Raw genomic sequence first — 22,587 nt, 5'->3', positions numbered from 1 at the left:
GGATCAATGATGATGAGCGTGCAGGGACAGTTTGTGAGTTGCCCCTATTTTACCGAAGTTTATGTGAACTCCACCACAAAAGTTTTGAATGATACACTCTTCCCACCCATGGTGAGAGGCTTGGTGAATTCCATCAATAATTACAGTATGTACAATTGTGTTCATGGAAACGATTGGTGCCAATGATGATTCACAAATTATTATTTCAAATAATTCGAATTATTTCACAACCATTTGATTTCACAAATTTGTGAAACTTGTGATGATTCCATTTTATTTCACACGTCCTTCTCGACATTGCTATTTGATTCGTCGTTACTTCTTGTTATAACCACACTAATGGGTGCGTCGCATGATTGTGTTGACCAAATTTCACCACCTCAACCACGGATCTGTCACTTGTTCTTCTCCAATTCAACCCATACCACCACATCAAATGATTGTTCAACTGGCCCTTCGGCAATCATGTTGTACCTTCATCGTCTCATCACTCTCATAATCTCACTTGTATTAATGACTCACATTAACAGACGAAAAGGCCAATCAAACCGTCCGAATTGATGCCGAATGTGCTGTTGTTCCACTCTCTTCAAACCCTGAAGATGAAAACACACCAAAGATCAACATTTTCGTCAAGAGGGTGCGTTTCAATCCTCAACAAGATGCCAAGAAGGCTGTCTGGATTTTGAGCGGTCTCTCCGATCCATCCATCGTTGAAGTAACAATGCAACTCGTTTCCAAGTTGTTAGGTCAAGACTTTGATTTATACACACTCGACATCAGAGGAAATGGAAGAAGTTCTCGTATTGGATGTGCCTCTGCTCAAGCCGAGAGTCCAGGAAGTAAAGATGGAATTTTCATTTCTGACTCGGAATGGAAGGCATGTTATCAAGCCTTTGACAGCGAATATGGTGCCAACAAGGAACTGTACTCTACAAAGGCTGCTGCCATTGATGTTGCCAAGTTGATTCAACAATTCAACAGCAAGCAAGAGACCTTTGTTTATGGTATTGGCTTTGGTACTCTTTTGGTGTCTCGTTTGATGCGTTACATTGAATTGAAGAACTTGAATATTGTTAAGGGAGTTGTTTTGGACGGCGTAATTAGCACTGCTGGATCATTGAATTATGGAGGTCTTTTAACTGTGACTGATTCTGACAGCATCATGAACAATGTTGGTTTGGAATTTATGAATACTTTCAACGGCACTCAAATGTGGTCGAACAAGTATGGCAAAACTGATGCTGTCTCCTTCTTGAAGAATACCATTCAAAGCGTCTATTTGAACGGTACTTGTAAGGCAATTTCAAATGTTCTTCCACTTGCAGAATTCAAAGCCATGTTGGGTCATTTGTTGCAAGGTGCTGAGACTAGAGTTTTTGTTCCTGCCATTCTCTATCGTATGAATAGATGTGATGAGGATTTAGATGTTGCCACCATTCTCCATGTGCATAGTGTTATTGCTGCCAGAATGAAGCAATACACTCAATTGTCATCACTTCCAATGACCTCTCCTGTTGCCTTTTTGAACATTATTTTTTCAGAACTTTTTGATCCATCAGTTTCAGAGCTCGACCTCCAACTTCAATACAATGAAACTCAAATTGCAACCCCAGAAGCCATTCGATTCGCGTCCTTGTATCAAACTACTGGATGGAAGCCATACTCACTCGATACTCAATACTACAATCAAACCTTCACCACTACAGTTCCTGTTCTTTTGATTAACGGTGCATTGGATGCTGAAACTCCATTATGGTCTGCACAAAACCAAAACAATGGTATTAAGGGACCTCACAACTTGGTCACTATTCCATTCACTGGTCACTTTACTGCTTTCGATTCTACATTTGTGAATGGAACCATTCCATGTGGTTTACAAATCATGCTCAACTTTGTGAACATGGCCACTCCTGATTCAGCAACTGTTGACACAAGCTGCGTCAAGAACGTTTATCTTAACTTCTCTGGTAATCCAATTGTAAACGAAATGATCATGGGAGTTAATGACATTTATGAAGATGCATATGAAGCTCCAGAAATTGAAAAGGTTGTCAATTTGTACTTGTTCATTGGTGTTGAGGCTGGTACTGTTGTTCTCTCCATCATTATTATTTGTTGTCTCATTTATTATATTGTTCAATTGAAAGGAAAGGAACAAGAAAAGTATGAAGATTTAGATCAATAAGTCTACAAACATATTCATTGGGTGGAAATAAGGCCTACATTTATATTTAAAAACACTTATTATAAACTGCACGAATATTGTATTCATTGCAATATGATTTTAACAGAGCCATGAAGTGTTAATTGGTTAAAAAAGTAAACTTGAAAAAAATGGACTTGGGAATTCTGAAGTCAAGCCACAGGTGCTGTTAACGATTGTGAGATCTCAGTTTTCAAAGTCAGCTGAGAAAAATAGAACCATCGCTCATCATCGGGCTGTTTTTGAGTGCTTCTCAAAGAGCGTGATCATCAATTTTTCTTAGAAGAATTCAAGCCAATACCATTTGCTTTTTAACCATGATCTCGAACCAAACAATTCAAAATAATTTTTATCTCACATGTGTTCAATGCAAATCATCTCTTGTGCCTTTAGAGTGGATTTGTTTGTGTACATTTCCTGATTCGGCACAACATTGTACTTTAAAACCCGAGCACCAGATCAAATATCATTCCGATATTCGTAAAGGCTATTTGGAACATGATGAATCAAATTTAAAGTTATTGAAAAACCTGTTCATCCAACCACCACTGAAGAAATATTCGATCAACATTTTACAGTGTGTCAAGTGTGGGGAGAAAATAGCCACTATTGTTGCTCAAACGATCGGAAAGACTGGCAAAGAATGGCCTTTTGTGTGCTTTCGTCCTGAAGCTTTATTTGTTTCTTCATTAGAAGATGCAAGTGTGTGCTTTCAAAAGAAGGGTCGCAGTTTTAGAGAGAGAAAAATGGTGTTGCGTTTAACTGAGCACCTACTGGCTGAGTATGAAATTAAAGAAGAAGCGACAATGGTACACATACCTGAATCAATATCCACAATTCTTCCACGAATGGATAGTAATGCAAACATGGCCAAACTGTTGGAGAGATACAAACCTCCAATAGTACGCTCAACTATTCGAAATTACCAAGCCGAAATGTATTTTCAAGCCTTATTCCAAAACTCTTTGATTGCTTTACCAACTGGCATGGGAAAAACATTGATCGCTATTTTATTAATGAAAAAGATGTGGGAGCTGAATCCGCAAAAGCTAATAGCATTCGTTGTCACAAAGATACCCCTTGCATTTCAACAGTGTGAATATATCGAGCTTGAAACTGGTATTCCATGCCAAGTTTTGTGTAGTGAGACGAAAAATGATGATACATTGCGAAAATTGCAATCAAAGGAGGTCAAAATTCACTGTTTTACACACGGAATGTTATTTTCTCTTATAGAGGCATCAGTTGTCTCTCCAGAAGATTTTTCCATGGTTGTGTTTGACGAAATCCATCATGGAGTCTCAGAAAATGACAAATTTTGCAAGATTGCTAAAAGATTGTTAACAAGCAAGCATGAAGTTAAAATATTAGGCCTTACAGCTACACCTTCTCATCTACAAGAAATTCAAACCAATTTTAACATTACTTCTGTCGTCTATCCATGCATTACGAGAGAAGAAATTGAGGAAATCAAATCATTAACAACAACAAAACCAATATTATTCAAGGAACAAGAAGAACAGTCTCAAATGAAAAACATTATTGACACAAGAGTTTCAGCTTTGAATGATAAGCTTGGACAGTACGCACTTTCTGATATTACTCTTAACCATTATTCTATGACGATAGGATATTTACGAAACGAGCAATTTCCTTCTGATCTTAGAAATATAGTAGAGCAAATGCGAAAGCTTGCTTTTCTAATTGAAATTACAGACATCTTGGGAACTAAATGTACGATCGACATTATTAACAAAAGTCAAGATTCAACCTTAACACAGCTGAAACCGCATGTTCAATCAATTCCGTCAAAATATTCACCAAGGTACGTCCTAAAATGTTGCCGAATTATTGACTTTTATTTCTAGATATGGAGCATTGGAAAAGATACTTAAAAAAAGAGCCTCATTCGATGAGAAAATTATTGTTTTTGTGAAAACCAGAGACACTGCTCTCAAATTGACAAGTTTGCTCGAGAGAAACGAAGCGCTTTCTCAATTTTATCCTAAACGCATTGTTGGCCAGAGAGGCTTTGATGGAATGGACTGGGAGCAAGAACAACAGTTATTGATTGAAGAGTTTAAAACTGGGGAATGCAAACTTCTTGTTTCAACTAGCGTTCTCGAAGAAGGTATCGATGTCTCAGATTGCAATCTAGTTGTTCTTTTCGATGGTGGCATGTCGTTGCGTAGGATTGTTCAATCGAGAGGAAGAGCAAGAAAGAAAAATAGTGAATTTAAAGTTATAATTTCGGAACATCAAGAAAAGATGTTAAGAAAAATTTTGAATGAAGAACAATCAATGCAAGAGGAAATTGAAAAAAGGTTTGTTTTCTGTTTTACATGTTATGCATTACCGTCAACAGATCAAAATCAGATGAGATTGAACCTCTGTTCAGAGAATTCTTGAAAACGAAAGATTTAACTCCTACTCTAGAAACCATGTTTTTGAAATTTATAATTCATCACTACAAGACAACCAGTGCAGAAGATATTTTGAGAAATTTAACAGGTTACAAGTACGAACATGCAGAATTGGATTCTCAAAAGATACACATGAGCGTAACAATTACAGGTGTTGGAGAATGTGACTTGATGTTACATTTTATCAAGATTAAGGACATGTTGACCAATGACAGAACCGTGTTATTGGAATTGTATGAAGACAAAATTCTGAACGAACCTACTTCATTAGACGAACCATCATTTATGTTTTCAAGAGGGGCCTTGATATGCTCTGATAATGAATGTAAATTTATTGAAAAAACTGCTGAAGAGTCTTGTAAAGGGTCATGGAGAACCCCAGAGGTCATGTATAATGTTATCATGGGAAATTTTGGTCAATTTGTCTTGATATCTGCTCTCAATGTTTTTATTGTTACCAGAACTCCAGAAACAATTAATCAATTTACTTACGCCTACAAATTCCAGACTGAAAAAGACTTGCGGAATGCTTTGTGCAGGTGGAATAATAGCCTGAAGATTGAAAAAATTTACTACACTCACATTGAATGGATTGTTGACATTGATCCACAGCCCATGGAGCCCATATTGACTGATTTTTATCACCTCTATTTGTTTACTTACTTGCAGAACTTGGGGATCTTGGTTCATATTTCCTCACCTATTATTACTACATTCGGAAATATAATCCATGATTTGCATGAAGAATCAAAAACTCTTTCATTTACAGGTAGTCTCGGAAACAGACTTTTGAAGAATGATTTTATTGACGAAAAGACCCTCCTACAATTTTTGCATCAAGAAAAAGAGTTTGTAAGACCATTACCTGTTATTGAAAACTTTGTTTTAACAAAACGAGTTAGAATCATTGAAGCGAATGACATTAGAGTGGACTTACCGATATTTGTATCCAGTAATCGAGTTTTTAGAAAATATGGAAGCAATAAGTTTTTAAGAGTCTCTTTTGAAGGTAAAACCTCCTTTGAGCATCTCTCCACAGGACTCTCACTATTTGGTAAGAAATTTGCTCTAGTTGGTGGCTCTTTGAGCATGATAAGAAATAGTTCAATCTACTTCTATGAGTCGGACAATGATAATGATCCATCGAGCATCATGGATGAATTTGGAACGATTGAAGAAGCCTCAATTTGCAAAATAATTTCGAGAAGGGCTTTGAATTTCACATCCACCATTGAAACGTGTGTCATCGAAAAATTTAAAGAGATTCCGGATATTATGGACACAACCTCAACATCAATGTTATCGGATGGAGTTGGCCAAATTTCATTAACCAAAGCTAAAGAAATTTCGAACTTCTTAGAATTGGATGACGTTCCAACTGCCTTTCAAATTAGATTCCTTGGTTACAAAGGAGTGCTCACAGTTCTTCCCGATGAATTTTTAAATGGCAATGACGCTCAATTTAGACCTAGCATGAAGAAATTTATTGGCAATGAAAAGTATAACAAGTTGGAGATTGTGAGCCATAGCAACAGCCGTCAAAAAGCATTCCTTAATAATCAAATCATACTTTTGTTATCATCATTGGGAATTCCTGACGAGAATTTTTTGCAAAAGTTCGACGAACAATTATTGACACTGATGCCCAACCTAACGGATCCGAAGAAAATGCTCTCTTTATTGAAAGCGAATTACTTGGACACATTGCCTGCATTAAACGAGTTAAATGACATGGTTGATGACCCATTCTTAGAATCGGTAGTTAAATACTCATTTGGAAAAGATGTTATGGGAATGCAAAGTAGTGGTCATTTGTATGTGGAGAATGCTGTGTCAGCTCTTGGAATCATTGATGACTTTCAACTACTTGAGGAGGGAGAACTGATGGTGCTTCTTGGAAATAGCGAAACGGTTCCTGATGGAACCAAAGTATTTGTTTGCCGAAATCCCTGTTTACATCCATCAGAGCTCAAACTCTATACCGTACGCAATGCTAAAATACCACTTTTAAATTCTACAGCGGTGGTGGTTTTTCCTGGAAAGGGAAAGAATAGAATACCTGGTGACTTAGATGGTGATCGATATTTTGTGTGTTGGGATCCGGATCTAGTTCCTAAAAGAAGTTATGATGAATCGCCTTTTTTTACTGTGGAGGAAGAAGTGAAGCTGAAACCATCACCAAATGGTTCTATGTTTATTGACCAACTTTTGAACTATTTCCTATTTTCTGATACCACACTGGATGATGTCTCGTCTCCGGACAACAATGGTCTTCTTGAGCAGATGTTGAAACAGTATTCAGTAGCAACTGATCTACAAACAATGATGGAGCACAGTAAGGATTTGGGAAAAATCTGTAATGCATGGACAGCTGTTTGTGATCAAGAGGTGAACGGCGCATTTTCAGATAGGGCTCAACAATTATCTTCGATTTTTAATATTGCTGTTGACTCTGTTAAGACTGGAAAGACAGTTGATATCCCTAAATGGGTTGATGAATTAGAGTATCCAGATTTTATGAAGCATTCGAAATCCTGCTATCAGTCACATTCAATTCTTGGAAAATTTTATCAACGACTTTGCCTCTTTTCATCTCAAAACTCGTCAACTAGTTCACAAACACCTTCAACAATTCCGCGACATGATATTACTAAGAAGGATACTGAAAATGTAGCGCTACAAAAGTATTTGGAGTTTGAAAATTGTTGCAACTATATCAAGCAAATCTACTCTAGCTCAGATTTAGATTTAGTTGCAGGTGACCGAAAGCTTGGAAGAAAGTTATATGCTTCTCTTGTCTCAAAGTACAAAAGAAAGGCGGAAGAACCTGAATTTAATCTCTCACCAGAAATTGTTACCTTTGACGCGTATCAATGGATCGTACCAAGTGATACAAGCTTGAACAATTATATTCCGTTCGCAACCATTTCTCGATCTATTTATCATTTCATTAATAATTGTTCAGAGTTTTATCTCGATCAGTTAAGGGAAATAGAAAGAGAAAAGATCAAAATTCAAGACATTGCGAAAGATCAATTTAGAGTATTTATTTATGGATCTCTTTCTGTGCTTCTTCATGACTCAAACAACACTGACGTAGATTTTTACATGAGCTACAATTCAAACAATGCTGATCAAGTTGTGGAACTGTTTAAACAACACTATAAAAGTGTGGACTACAGAAAATCAGTACCAGTTATAACAATTTTGCTTCCACGAAAGATCATTGGCTGCTGTGAAGCAATGGATATTTCTGGCTCAACACGAGGACTGAGAAAGAAGCATCTGTTAAGAAAATACTTGACTCAAAAGCCATGCCTATTCATTATTCTAAATATTCTAGTCCAATGGTTTAGAAGAGTATTTACTGGAGTTAAGACTTATTTATTTGTTTGGAAAATTATTGATTTTTGTATTGAAAAAAGTTATCTCACCAAAGAGAAAGTCCCATCTGACGAGGAGGCATTTGAATTAGAAGTCACTAAAGACTCCATCTTCATGTCCTCTGTTATTGAGAAAATCAATATGGTGCCCGAATTCAAAAAGGAAGCAGAAATAATGGTTGACTTTTTCGAGCGTTTACTACGACGCTTTCTGTTGTCACCTGAATTGACGTTTGCTGATTGTTTGGACGACGAGCTTACCACTGTTAACATTGAAAAGTCCAAGTCTGAAAAAAACAAAATGGAGTCTATTCGAAGCAGCACATTCAGCTCATACCTCTCTCTACTCTTTGGAGGTGTAAGCTCCATGATTAATGCAGTGCAAGATGAATGTACTTTTCAAGTCATGGTACCTCGCTTTATATCCAAAGTGTTAGGTTCAGATGTTCTAATGTCCAACCATGTTCGTGAGGATATTGAGAGAAAATGCAATGTACAAATTCCAAATATATTTGCCAAAGGCCGCAATTCGTATTGGATAGAAGCTAAAGGAAAGAGATCAAGTATATTTGATGTAAAAAAGTTGTTGAGCTTGTGGGATTGTAATTTACATCTATTTGCATGCAAAAGAAATAACTTATTTTTAGAAGGCTCTTATTTGTCTGTGTTTGAAGGATGCAGCAGTGACACAGATGCAGTTGTATCGTTTTAGCCATATCAAGGAATGAGCCAACCCAAGCATAGAGATTCATGCATCACAAAATATTTGCCTATTTGTAAATCAACAAGCTCAGATTTCACTTTAAGCTTAGTGTTATCACAATTGCAGCAGCAGATTCAAAAAGCTGTTGCTTTTAGCACACTTGCTAGCGATCATGACGACCCAGAAGAATGGAGAATTTCTGTAAAATTTGGAAAATACTACATCATCAATTTGGAGAAATCATGTTTTTCTGAGATGCTTGATATTTCTCCAAAAGTATTTAATCAGGTCATGCAAAAGAAAACCAAGAATATCAAGCTGAAGAAATTGGTTGACAAAGCTAATTCAAAGACAGTTGTGCGGATGGAAGACGATGAAACGAGCGACGAAGATTATTATGAAATGCCGTCTCGCCAAAACAAAGTTAAAAACACCGACAACAAGATCATTGTTGAGAGAAGTAATGTCAAAAAGGCGCCTTCCGATTCGTTTTTCACCTCCATTGATGAAGAATCAATTAATGAGCTCAAAAACCAAATATTTAACCCAATTATGTGCACCAAAGTTGAGAATGAAACAGAGTACCATTGTTTCATTATCGGTGCATCCAAAGATCAAGAGTTTAAAGTGATATTGGATGCCAATTTTCGCAGGAAATCTCGAATAAGCTATTCTTCAACAAGATTCTTTGCTTGTTCATTCATTTCAAGCAACCCACAACATTCAGACATGAGACTATATTTTACTATGAAGTCCTTTGCTGAAGATAAGAAGACAAACAAAAGTATTGACTTATTACTAGACGACAATGAATGGGTGATCAGGCCCGAAACAAGTCAAGACAGTAGTGACTACAATGAATGCTATTGTTCCAATTCGAAACTTCCATTTGTGAATTTAGTAAGAAAACTAGCCAAAGAAAAATTTAACATCAGGTATTCCAATCAAGTGTTTGAAGTGTCTCTTCTCAAAGTTGACACATTCATCCAATCAGGACGAGGACACTTGTTAGAATTCTTGGAGAGCCACTACGAGATGAAAATTGCCATTCCTCACAAGAGACCTGTGGATTATGATCTTTGGCAATGTCGAATGTTGTGCTTGCTTGGAATGGATTGTCTCTCAATCATGAAAAATACCAATCAGAGAAATTAATGTTCTGTGGTGTGATGTCTTGGGTTGACTTCAAATTGAGATAAGTTTTAAAAAAAATTGTAGTAAACCAAGAAGGCTTTTTCCTTCATTACAAAGTAAGGCTTTCAGTTATTCGAGATGGAAACGGTACTGAGTGTTCAGATCGAGGAATTGACTCGTCTACAGGAAGAGGAGCACACCAAACTCGGAAATTTGTTGCAAGACAATGAACTACTTTTGTCCAAGGTAAAAGCATGTAAGTTTGCTTTGTTCTGTTCCCTTCGTAGTGCAGTTACATCTCTCTAACGGAATCCAAAAAGGCGAGGAAGAATTAGTATCTTTGCAACGAAAGAAGAGAATGCTTTCATTTGAGAATCAAACCTCTCAAAACAAATTGGACATCCTAGAAGAGAACATTAAGCGGTTAGATAAGGACATTGACTATTATTTGCAGCGAATCGTTACCAACCATAGAAGGAGAGAACAAAAAGAACAACACATGAAGGAATATACAAGGCTGATGGAACAAGAAAGTACCAAGTACGATCAGTATTTGAAAGAAATCGATCAGCATTATTATGAAGGATCTGACGAGGGTAAGGAAATTCAAAAATTGAAAGAGCACATTGCATGCCTTCAACAAGACATTACCAACATTGAGAATTCCTTAAACCAAGAAGAGAAACGCCAAGAGGCACTTCAACATGAAATTGATTCTCTCACGCGCAGCATTGAATCGGAAGTCAAGCGCCAAGAAGAAATGGACAAGTCCTATCAACAGAAGGAACAACAAGAAAAACAAATACGCTCGAAAATTGAATTTCATCAAGGAGCAATGGCCTCAAAGGAACGAGAAAAGCAGGATCTAGAGAAGTCGCTCTCTGCACTGCATGAAGAATTGCAACAGCTCACTCATGAAACCAATCAGCAAATCCAGAAACGAGAAACCCTCAATAAGAGACTTAAGGGATCGACTTCCCTCATTCAATAAAGAATTTCTCTTGCCCGAAACTTCGGATGTACAAATTTTTGTGATCAATTGGAATATTTCGGAGACTCGGAGCTCACAACCAAGAAGGACTTGAATGTTGCTGTGTGGATCCACACAAATCCAAAACCAAACCTGTTGACTTTTTGGTAGTGGGAGGTGTGTACATTCAAACGAAAAAATTCAAACATTTACTTCCTCATCCCTCTCACACGATTTGAAAGTGAGCACTCCATCGTCATCACGTTTCATTGAACTCCCTTCCATCATGAAGAGTAGCAGTGGACGCTCAACAGGGGAGGTAGCATCACTATTGTTAGGAGATGATTCCATACATGATGATGAAGAGGAAAAGAATTCTCCCTCTTTGCAGACGAATGCGCCGTCATCGGGAATCGTGAAAAAATCTTTTGATAATGAAAATATTAGTACCATTGATTGGAGAGCCGATTATAAAAAGGAAAAGAAGAAGAGAGCAAGGATTTTTGAACAGGTATGTTTTTCCTCAAGTGTATCGATGTAATCATTTGATGTATCATATGAAATGCTGATTTCAATTCTTTTTGGAATGCGTCAAATCATGATGCTGTTATTTTTGTTCAAAAATATCTTACGATTCTTTATTTCACCATAATGATGATGATGATGATGCAACAACCTATCATCGTCATTTAACAAATATTTCCAATTGTTGTCTTGACTATTTTCTCATGCATGAATGGACGGGAATTTGTTCAACAATCATCGGATTCGGAAATTTTATATAGCAAGGTGTCCTAGCTCTATTGCAACAAGCTTATTATGCCTCACAGGGTTGGATTATGACTGTTGTGGTCGGTATTACCGTGGGTATTGCTGCAAGTTTAGTCGATAAAGGAATGGAATGGGTTTCAGGGTTCAGGGAGGGTGTTTGTGTCAATTGGTTTCTTGCAACAGAGAAACGATGTTGTGTCGACATACCAGGTACGTACAATTTAATAGTCGTTCGTGTTTGACAACGTTCATTGGTGTGATTGTGAAATTGTGGAATCCTTCTTCAAACTACTTGATTTCCTTAAATATTTCCATATTGTTGAAATGAATCCATAATTGTTGAAAATATTCCTCAAATGATTTCACCAATTTATATTTCCAAAAATTATACACGAACAGTTGGCGTCGAATGCCCATATTGGCGAACATGGAGTCAATTATTTGGAATTTTAGATCCTACTGGTGCCTACGCTTTCAATTATTTTGCATACATTTTCACAGCAGCCTTCATGTCTGTTCTTGCAGCGTGGCTTGTGAAATGTCTGGCTCCATGGGCAGCTGGTTCAGGTATTCCCGAAGTGAAAACAATTCTAGGTGGATTTGTCATTAAGGGATTTTTAGGTATTTGGACCTTCCTTGTGAAAGTTGTTGGTCTCATTCTAGCAGTGGGTTCTGGATTAACGACAGGTAAAGAAGGACCCATGGTTCATGTGGGAGGATGTGTTGGTAATATTGGCTCTCGTTTATTCTCAAAATATAGAAATAATGAAGCAAAAAAGAGAGAAATTATTAGTGCAAGTTGTGCAGCAGGTGTGGCATGTGCCTTCGGAACGCCGGCTGGAGGAACATTGTTTTCACTAGAGGAGTTATCTTCATATTTTCCACCCAAGACACTTTTTAGAACATTTTTTACGTGTGTGATTGGAGCACTCACGCTGCAAGTATTGAATCCAAGACCTTCTGGAAAAATCGTCTTGTTCAGTATTTCGTACCATGTGAATTGGAAATGGTTTGAATTATGTAAGTGAATGTGGAATTTTTGGAATTGAGATGAATTATTTAATATCATTCTTTGATTTGGATCCGATTATTTAATATCATTCTTCTGATTAATATTAATTTCCATTGGTAAATGAACAATATATGTGGAATTATGTGAACCCACGGATCATCATGACATTCCCTTTAATTTAATACATTCCATACAGTACCTTTCATATTTATGGGAATTTTAGGAGGAATTCTAGGCGCTCTGTGGACCAAGCTCAATATTACCTACATTAAATATGTACGAAAAAGGTACCTTAAAGATTGGCCCATCACAGAAGCCCTAATGACCTCAGTAGTCACATCTTTACTTTGCTATTGGAATGAATATTCAAGAATTCCCATGTCTGACCTCATTGCCATGCTTTTCCAAAACACGTGTACTGAAAATTCAGACTCTGAAGAAATAGCAAAGGTGTTGTGTGATCCTACAAATTTTTGGCCTCTTGGAAAACTCATCATTTCCTTTGTATTGCGATTTATTCTCATGTTTTGGACCGTGGGCATCAAAGTTCCTGGAGGAATTCTTGTTCCTGCGCTCATGATCGGAGCATGTTATGGACAGGTCATTGGTTCTCTCATGAAGTATATTCAAATCATGTATCCAGATTCTCTATTTTTCCAAGAATGCTATGCGGGAGGAGAAGGATCTTGTATTGTTCCTGGAATTTATGCAGTGGTTGGAGCTGCGAGTATGTTAGGTGGAATTTGTAGAATAACAGTGTCACTTGCTGTTATTATGTTTGAATTGACAGGAGGCTTGGAATATTTGGTACCACTGATGCTTTCAACTATGTTTGCAAAATGGGTTGGAGATGCATTTGACCATGTCACAATTTATGAACATAATATTGAAATGAGTGAATATCCATTCTTGCATAACGATGAAGTAGATCATGATGGAACTGCTCAAGAAATCATGACTACTCACAGTCTCAAAGTCATTTATTCTGAAGGTGTGACCATTGGAGATGTAAAAACTGGATTATTGACTGAGGAAACAAAAATTTATGGTTTTCCAATTATCGATAATTCCTCAGATCGAAGAGTACTTGGATTTATTTCACAAGCAGCCTTACGAGATGCAATCAAGGAAAATGAGCGACGAATTAATGATCAGACAGAGATTTTCTTTGAAGAGCTGTTAGTGACGCAACGTCAAGAGCATTTAATTAACAAAATTGACCTGTCCAATTATTTGGATGAAGTTCCTATCCAAGTACCAACTCAAATGCCAGGTGACAGAGTTTATAACATGTTTCGAGCGATGGGTATTCGATATTGTCTGGTGTTACATAGCAGTAAGCTCGTTGGAATTATCACAAAGAAAGATTTAGCCAGATGGCTTCATCATTCCCATCATGGTACTCTCGAAAAACGATCGAACACTACTTCTTCTCCAACGAAATCACCTCAAGCCTTGAGTGTTGAAACAGCAAGTTCTGCTGTTAATATTAACAGCATTTCAAACACCAAGGTTTCCCTTAATATTGCAGAAGAAGAGTATCATTACCAACGACTTGATAATGAGCCACAAGATGAGGACACTCGTAGGAGGAAATAAAATAACAACAGGTTTAGATATTTGGTTCATTGTCTTTGAAAGTCAAGTGTTCAATTTCTAGTGCAAGCCGACCACGGAATAGTCTTAAAAAATGCCCGAATGCGAAAAAGTATTTCCTCACGAGTATTCATCGTCGGCCAACCATCTGATTCCGACGACCACCAGCTCGAGCAATAAAAACGAGAGAAACCTTCTTGCAACGGATATCATGAATACTTCAAGTAAGAAACAAAAATTGAATTCTTGCATGGATGAAATTAATGATGACGAACAAGCCACGATGATGACCAACAATATGATTAAATCATCAACAGTTACATTTTCTCAGCTTCCATACGAAATTTATGTACACATGATGGAATTTCTGGATATTGATGATGTATTGACTTGCTCCTTGATCAATTTGCGTTTTAACGAAATTTGTAACTGTAATGTCGTGTGGAGAAAGAAATGTCAAGATGTGTTTTTGATTCCAAACGTGGTATTTGAACAAAAAGGGATACTTTCGGCTATCGAAACGCGAACTCATGCCAATCTTGGGAATGACAATATGACTACACTCGAAGCAGACGAGCAAGAATTGACAGACATGATGACCATTACACCTCCTCCACTTTCAGAACTATTTATTTCTCCAAATTCAGTTTCTTCCTCAAAAGAATTTGATCCTATTTTGGATAAAATGAATATGAGACAATCAGAGCGAATTGAAGATTTGTTGACCAATGTCTTTGGGCCTGAAAACAAGCATAGATGGTGTAAAATGTTATTTATTCAATATTTTAAAACCTACGTTCGTGGGGTGGTAAGCAACAAGCAAGATTTTCAAAAGGCATGTGAAGTATTTCGCAAAATGAAGAGGCTGGTCAACCAACTCGAATACTACTTAGGTTATCATTCACCAAAAATTTATGCCTCTCTCTTTATCATTGAATCAACTCCTAACATGTTTGAGTACATTGAATCTCAAAAAACAATACTACAGAAGGATTTTAAGGATCTACCTTTAGAATTCAAATACTTGTACTTGCTTACAGACGGCCAAAGAGGTTTGAAAAGCAAATCATTAGGTCTCTTTGGAATGTATGAATTTTATTCATATCTTGCTGCATTACCGTTTATCAGTCTCCGAACAAACTGTAAATACCTCGAGGAATTTAGAAGTCAAGAGTACGAATTGGTTGACTCTACCGTACCTTTTATCATTAGCTCTAACGTGAATATTCTAATTGTGACAAAGCCCTTCACATGCTCAAATTATAGCTATCTCCCTGGAAATGTCATTCAACTCACAGCTCAAGGAATTCCATTTGTATTGCATCAGTCTTTCGCAGAGTGGTTTGAAACTTATGTTGTAAACTTGACAGTGAAAGAATTGTTCGATATCGAAGAGAGTGGAGCAATTAATAGATTTTTCAACTCACAATTCGGATCAGAAACCATCACCAATGGAGTGAAAATTACATGTCAATCCCTTCTAATACCTGAAATGACACAAATCACTGAAACCGAAAGTCTTTATCATTTTTCATATCGTGTGAAAATTACTATGGATAAGGACGAAACAAACGACAAATCGTGCCGCCTTCAATCAAGGCATTGGGAAATATTCGAAGGAGGGGATATGGAAAATGAAGAACCAGAAGTTGTAGATGGCCCAGGAGTAGTGGGATTATTTCCAAAAGTGGTACCTGGATCTGTATTTTCATATTGCTCCTGTACTCAATCATCATCAGAAATTGGATACATGAGAGGATTTTTTGTCATGCAAAAACTGAACGATGGAACAATTTTCAATGCAATGATTGATCCCTTCCCAATTTCTATTCAATATCATGTTTAGCTAGTGGATGGAGTTGTTGTAAATTGTATCATCTAATGAACATTGACTGTGTTTATCGCCAATCATGGTTGCCATCTCCATTGTATTCATGACGACGACGAATGATTTCTTCACCAAGTTTGTATGATTAGTGACAAAACCTCACTTGGAGACCAGTTTTCAAACATTTGAGATTGCGTTGGAATAGTGGTGGATTATGTTTTTACAACATTTTGGGATGTGATTCAAAAGGCATTCCATTAATAGTCATTTTAAAACGCTTTCATTTACCATATGTCCTCATCATCTATGAAACAAACTGCATTAACATCCATTCATACGTTCCGAAACAAACCTTGAATGTTAACCCGCTAGATTCTCTCCTTCTCTCCTCACGCACTACTCTGCTACCAATCCTTTACATTGACCAGCATTGGATTGTGCGAACAGATTTTCATTTCAATTTGACAAGTGAAATACAGCTTGTTGCACGCAGTCTCGAACACCAAAGGTCTCCAAAAGACCACACAAGCCTCTAGCAAAGGAAATTTTTCGTTTGACGTGCACAGAAAAAGTAATGACGAGCATGTAAGAAATATAAATGTTGACAGCGCCAACATTACGAGCACAAAAACAGAACGTGTGACCTGTGAAACTCACAAAACAAGCATGTGCAGAGAAGAGACCATCACAAAACAAGAAGCGCGGGCCATTTTACTGACAAAACGTGAGATGTGAAGCAGAGAATTACAAAACAAGAGAGAAGAGACCATCACAAAACGAGACATGGCAAGAAAACTACAACAAAACAAGCAACGACTACACGAATAATCTAATGGCTTTGTGTTGTTCACAACTATCAATCTACAACCAATAGGAGCAACTCCTCTTTTCCGATACAAATTTCTGCTCACGAAACTACTTTCATCAAGGAATTTCAGACGATACACCGGCACTTTTTCAAGAAGCTCTGCCATACCACAAACGTAATGGATGTACTTTGTGATGTTTTCTGGTGTATATTTCAATCTGCTCTTATAACAAGCATTCTTGAAAGAATTACCTAGTTGCTTCAACACTCGACTCACCCATGTGGTGCTGTAATCGTAACCATGTTTTTGTAATTCATTTACATATTCATCCAGTGTAGACAATGGTTTTACCATTGACACTTTGTTCACAATAAGTACTGCCTTTACCACGTCCTTTAAATCATACTTGAATTGACGAACACCACCAACATTAGCTTGCACGTTTTCTTCAATTCTGTTTTTCCAATAAAACACAGTGCTTGGTGAGCATCCCCAAGCTTTTGCAACCTGTCTGAAAGAGAATATTTTCAGGCCTGCCACCATTACCTTCTTGCTGTGGTAGTAACCAACCACAACTCGCTTCCTTGGTTTGCTTCTACTTTCGTGTGTTGTCATGTGAATTTTTCACAAAGTGGCGCCATAAACAACCGTTAAACTAAAAATCAAAATTTAATAAAATCTAAAAAAAAATGGCCACTCAATCACAAGTAGCATTTGTTACTGACTTTGGTGGTTTGAATGTTTATCCAGCCATTGACAATCAAATTATATATCCAACAAACACACCTCAAAAACAATCAACAACATTTACGCAAAGCAACACCAGTAATACACCAATGAACAATTCTCAAGTACCACCTTTTTCAAATTCTCAACAATCTACGTTTGTTTATAATTTTACTCCCTCTACACCTAACACAACTAACAATTCCTATTCTTGCTATTGCAGCGGATGCCATCAGAAAGGCCACAACCGAGCAAAGTGTACAAACCCGCCCTGCGATGGAAGTTGTACTAAAGAGGACTGTTCAGTCAAAAAAAAACGCAAAAAGGAAGCAGCAACAGCTCAGCGAGAAGAGAATGAAAGAAAAAACAAGAGAAGACGCAGTTCAAAAATGATGCATCCTTGAAACCATCTTCCAATTCAAAATGGACACACGTAGCCAAAGCAGCACAAGAAACTACCGGTCTAAACGGTCCCCAATTCCTTTCCGCGATTGTAGGACAAATCAAAGATCACATTCAACCCAAATGCAACAATCAACCTCCCAAACGAAAAATTAGCGAAATATCTTGCGATGATGTCCAAAGTTTTGCAGTGTAAGTATGTTGATGTCTTCATTGTCTTTCAATTAACAACATTAGATCCCAATCATCATCAAGCACTGTAGATATTACTGATGATTTTGCGGAAATTGAAGAGATGTTTGAACAACAACCATCGTCTCCTCCTCCGATACCGAACTTGAACAACGATGTGATTGCATATGAGCTTGAGAGGTTGCGAAAAGAAAATGCAGAGATGAAACAGCAAATTCAAGCACTGCGTGAAAGTTTAGATTGTGTTTATTCGTTTATAAATAATGCGGGAAAAGGATTTGCAGTTTTTGCTGATAAATTTAAAACGTTAAAAAATCCTTGCAACAATCAATAAATTTAATTTATTTTAATTATTATTTAAATTGGTGATGGAGTAATTGATTTAGAGACCTTCAACGTGCGATGCCATGAATTTCATCATGACCAAATCGGATTAACAAAACGGGAGGCTTTGCGTGGTCTTTTGGAGACCTTTGGTGTTCGAGACTGCGTGCAACAAGCTGTAATGGCACATTGCAACAATTGAGGTATTAAGTTGCGTGGAAGTTATCTCAAGTTTTGAAATACAATCACTCGCCCGATACACATGGCTAATTCCGTCATCTGCCTTCCATTCCTATGATCCCATACCAAAAACTCAACACACTTTCACAAAGGGCTTTCAAAAGTCCTCCACTTTCATTTGGCGTTTGGTGCGTAATTGGAAAAGTTTTGAAACGTTGACTCAAAAAAAAGTGTTGTGCGTTATCCACAACATGTCAAATAAGAGAGAGGTATGAGATTTGCTTGGTTGTGTTGTGTTTTCATGTATTCATTTGGAAAGCATCACACCTTGTTTGAGGATCATTGACAACTGGCGTCCATTCATGTGTATCTCAAATACTCTTCACACACTGCCGGAGACACTGTCCTTTTCGATACAAACTCCAAACACTGTGCGCCGTCCTCAAAAAGCGTTCTCGCAGATTGCCAAAACAATACCAACAAGAAAATGGAGTCAAGAATTACTTCGTTTTCCCATCTACCATCTACCGCACCAACACAGCAACAAACTATTTCTACCCCAACAACAACACCGTGGATACCAAACACTTTGAGTTCAAGTGTGGAAGATCATCACCACCTCGTTCATTCATCATTCAATTTTCAACATGATCCAACTTGGTCGAGTAGGAATCCAAACATCCCATCGATCCATTCAAATGTAACAACACCGTCTCTACCTGCTCTTCAACTTGGATTGCATCAAGGTGTGAATGCTTCTTCGTATGGCATGTTCGAAATACATCAACAACAACAACATGTTTTGTCATCTTCTCCACCACACCATCAGCATGCTGTTTATAATACACCACCCAGAAACTTTTCACCGTTCACAACACAACTGCTCGAATCGCCACATGAAGCAGCAGCATTTGCCACGCACAACAACCACTTGATGACGACATCCACAAACAGTTCAAGAAAGGCACTGCCGAATTATCTGGAGCCTCAAGTTTCGTTTGGGTCTGATCCGTCGTCAATCTTTGACACCTACAATTCTGGTGTTCGATGGCTTGCAAGAGGTGTTCGAAAGAATGCAGATGTGACTCGCATGGGCACTGCCGGCAGTCCCGTTTTAGTTCAAAACAGTAGCATCAACACAATCCTGTACAAAGAGCGAACATCTTCATTTTCGATAAATTTAGTAGGAGACAATCATTGCCAATCGGCAACACATGCATCATCTTCCTCTCATCAACATGATCCTCTAGCTATCGCTACTTCACATGCTTCAAGTAGCGTCTATGAGACAACATCCAATACTCGAATGCATGAAATGCAAAGAGTTGACAGTCACAACAGCACGATCATGACCACTCCAACTGCACCATGCGTCTTACATCTTGATCACATCAATAACAACAGTAGCGACAGCCATCATGCTGTACTGTCTACCATGCATTTGTCTCGTACCGAATCTGCGAGCACTATTGCAACTACCTGTATGAACTCCAACATGCATGCAGCACATGACTCATCAATGACCAAATCTCCGCCAGTCCTTCAGTCACATGCATTCTGCAGTAACACACATGCATCAAAGACAACAGCAACACCGCCTCCTTCATCACAATCTTCTCCTTCAAAAGGTGGTCATGCATCCATGCATGTGACCAACATCCATAAAAGACGTTCTTCTGTATCCTCATCACGTGCATCTACTGGAAAGAGAATTTCAAATGCAAGTTTGATTTCGGAAAATCCTTCATTAACAACATGCTCATCAAATGCATCCAATGTAACAACATTATCAGATAGTGGAATTGGAACCTTTAATAATAGTGGCTTAATTTCACTTGTAGGTGAGGAATATGCAGCATTGCAAGATTCAGATTTGGACGACATTTTAATGGAGGATGAGGATCATGACATTCGTTCGGAAAAACACATGCATGGAGTAGATCACGAAGAGGAAGATGGAATTGCTCAATCTTCTTCATTTGATGTGAACACAGGTGAAGATGCAACTGTTATGAGATGTTCACCTTTTACAAAGATTACTACTTCTGATAGTGGACAAGTTCAAATCAATCATGGGACATGGAGTAAAGAAGAACATGAATTATTTATGAAGGGATTGAGAGAGGTTGGAAGAAATTGGGAACTCATTGCAAATAAGTATATTAAGAGTAGGGTACGATCTCAGGTAGCTTCTCATGGTACGTTATTGATCATGCATGTTGGCATGTGCATGCCTGACTTTTATGGAAATTATTTTTGGATCTTATTTTGAAAATGGAAATTTTAATTTTCTTTGTTTGGAACACGGTCGATGAAATGTATTTTAAATTTATTTTGATTTTAAACAATGGAATGGGACAGCTCAGAAATATTTTAAAAAGATTGAAAAACAACGAAAAATGAAATTACAAAAACTTCAGGAAGCTGCAAATCCTAGTTTTGTGTGGTCTTATTATGATGGAAGTGGAAAAATAGTCGCTTCCACTACTTCTACTCTTCGTGGAACAACACAAACGACTGGAAGTAGCAACAGTGGCAGCAACACAAGCAATAGTCAAAAACGGTGACAACTACTAGCAAAATGCAGGTGGATTAATTGAAATTTGTTTGAAAACAATTTTTTTACGCCAAGATGTTACTCGTACATTAGATAGAAAAAATAGTAAACGCTGGAATTTGAATTATACCATGTGAAATGACCTGAAATTTTAGCTGTGTGATACTTAAAACTACCAATTTATTAATTACAGATCTACTGAAGCTGTTTTATACATGACCATCTGCACTTTCAAGGGTAGTTGTGCTTTCATTCTATTCACTCTCGCAAAGGAATAATATGAAAAGGTTTCACACTTCACTACCCTGTCATCCCACAGATCTGGAAATGTTTTATATACAGTTCCACAGAAGACGAGTCGCCACAAACGCGTCACGAGGTCATCTACTTCTCATGACTCACACTCGCATTATTGGCAACCAATAATTGCATTTTCGCTTTGGCTTTTTTCTCTGATGGACTCTCACCACTCGAATAAAATTCAAATAAATATCCATCATAGACTCGATATTCCTCTACTGGTTTAAATTTTGAAGAAGAATGCGAAGACTCCGATCCCCAAATACATTCTGGAATTTGTACATGACTCGGAAAGAGATAGACTTCAAGCATGCCCGAACCATCCAATCTGACCTGACTCACTGTACATTGAGGAAAATCAGTTTTACACCGTTCCATAAAACCCTCAATTTTATTTGTTTTATGGACCGGTGCGGAACCTCAGCAAGCTGTTTTTCCGAATCGAAATACAATGATTGGCCCAGTTGCAACGGAAGAGGATGAACTCATTTGCGACATTTTTTTTTGATGGGTTTTACAACTTTTGATGCTCTTTTTTGGAAAGTTCCAAGGTCATGGCAAGACTCCATGTAATTCTTCAATAATGTTCACATGAAAGGTGGTTCAATGGTATGATTTCGATTATTGTTGATGAGTTTGTTCAGAACACTTCATTGTTTACAACGTTTTGCATTGGAAATAGAAATCTGTTCTTGTTAAATGACAATAAATTAATCTATTTGCAAACTTCAATCGTTCTGCCACCACAAACCATCAGCTCATTGTTTTCAATTATTTTTAATATTTTTTTCAGATTCTCAAATTGTCATCTCAATTATGAGAGGACCCTATCATCAGGCTACATCAAAAATCCAGACAACAAAATAAAAATGTGGAGGAGCTTGTTTCAATGAGATAAATTGTGGCCAACGATGAGCTATATAGAGTCATATCAATATTAAGCTTGTTAATTAATAATGTAAAGTTTAAAAAATCAAAAAATTGCAGGAGGTGGGATTTGAACCCACGAAGCTTGCGCAGTAGAACTTGAGTCTACCCCCTTTGACCGCTCGGGAACCCCTGCTTCACATG

At 37.5% G+C, this 22,587-nt stretch overlaps 8 protein-coding genes across 8 annotated transcripts; 7 read left to right on the top strand and 1 right to left on the bottom strand.

The window, feature by feature from the left end:
• Positions 1-6: 6 nt before the first annotated feature.
• On the top strand, positions 7-2,188 carry C9374_010522 (uncharacterized protein; the record flags this gene model as incomplete). The annotated part of the gene is made up of 2 exons (XM_044686076.1): positions 7-145; positions 531-2,188. 2 exons carry the CDS (start codon positions 7-9, stop codon positions 2,186-2,188), a joined length of 1,797 nt encoding a protein of 598 aa, XP_044543952.1.
• Positions 2,189-2,952: 764 nt separating this feature from the next.
• Positions 2,953-9,870, top strand: C9374_010521 (uncharacterized protein; the record flags this gene model as incomplete). The annotated part of the gene is made up of 4 exons (XM_044686075.1): positions 2,953-4,031; positions 4,075-4,530; positions 4,572-8,672; positions 8,802-9,870. 4 exons carry the CDS (start codon positions 2,953-2,955, stop codon positions 9,868-9,870), a joined length of 6,705 nt encoding a protein of 2,234 aa, XP_044543951.1.
• A 117-nt stretch (positions 9,871-9,987) lies between these two features.
• C9374_010520 (uncharacterized protein) lies at positions 9,988-10,840 on the top strand (the record flags this gene model as incomplete). Its single annotated transcript, XM_044686074.1, has 2 exons — positions 9,988-10,105; positions 10,170-10,840. 2 exons carry the CDS (start codon positions 9,988-9,990, stop codon positions 10,838-10,840), a joined length of 789 nt encoding a protein of 262 aa, XP_044543950.1.
• Positions 10,841-11,105: 265 nt separating this feature from the next.
• On the top strand, positions 11,106-14,201 carry C9374_010519 (uncharacterized protein; the record flags this gene model as incomplete). The annotated part of the gene is made up of 4 exons (XM_044686072.1): positions 11,106-11,330; positions 11,605-11,800; positions 11,990-12,610; positions 12,799-14,201. 4 exons carry the CDS (start codon positions 11,106-11,108, stop codon positions 14,199-14,201), a joined length of 2,445 nt encoding a protein of 814 aa, XP_044543949.1.
• Positions 14,202-14,292: 91 nt separating this feature from the next.
• Positions 14,293-16,044, top strand: C9374_010518 (uncharacterized protein; the record flags this gene model as incomplete). Its single annotated transcript, XM_044686071.1, has 1 exon — positions 14,293-16,044. The coding sequence occupies one exon, from the start codon at positions 14,293-14,295 to the stop codon at positions 16,042-16,044; it is 1,752 nt and encodes a 583-aa protein (XP_044543948.1).
• Positions 16,045-17,524: 1,480 nt separating this feature from the next.
• On the top strand, positions 17,525-18,489 carry C9374_010517 (uncharacterized protein; the record flags this gene model as incomplete). Its single annotated transcript, XM_044686070.1, has 3 exons — positions 17,525-17,942; positions 17,999-18,155; positions 18,201-18,489. The coding sequence occupies 3 exons, from the start codon at positions 17,525-17,527 to the stop codon at positions 18,487-18,489; spliced, it is 864 nt and encodes a 287-aa protein (XP_044543947.1).
• Positions 18,490-19,146: 657 nt separating this feature from the next.
• C9374_010516 (uncharacterized protein) lies at positions 19,147-21,226 on the top strand (the record flags this gene model as incomplete). The annotated part of the gene is made up of 2 exons (XM_044686069.1): positions 19,147-20,857; positions 21,021-21,226. 2 exons carry the CDS (start codon positions 19,147-19,149, stop codon positions 21,224-21,226), a joined length of 1,917 nt encoding a protein of 638 aa, XP_044543946.1.
• A 374-nt stretch (positions 21,227-21,600) lies between these two features.
• C9374_010515 (uncharacterized protein) lies at positions 21,601-21,894 on the bottom strand (the record flags this gene model as incomplete). Its single annotated transcript, XM_044686068.1, has 1 exon — positions 21,601-21,894. One exon carries the CDS (start codon positions 21,892-21,894, stop codon positions 21,601-21,603), a length of 294 nt encoding a protein of 97 aa, XP_044543945.1.
• Between the last annotated feature and the right edge of the window lie 693 nt (positions 21,895-22,587).

This window comes from Naegleria lovaniensis, assembly GCF_003324165.1.
Source record: "Naegleria lovaniensis strain ATCC 30569 chromosome Unknown tig043, whole genome shotgun sequence".
Classification (NCBI taxonomy): Eukaryota; Heterolobosea; class Eutetramitea; order Acrasida; family Naegleriidae; genus Naegleria; species Naegleria lovaniensis.
This window is presented reverse-complemented; position numbering and strand designations above follow the sequence as displayed.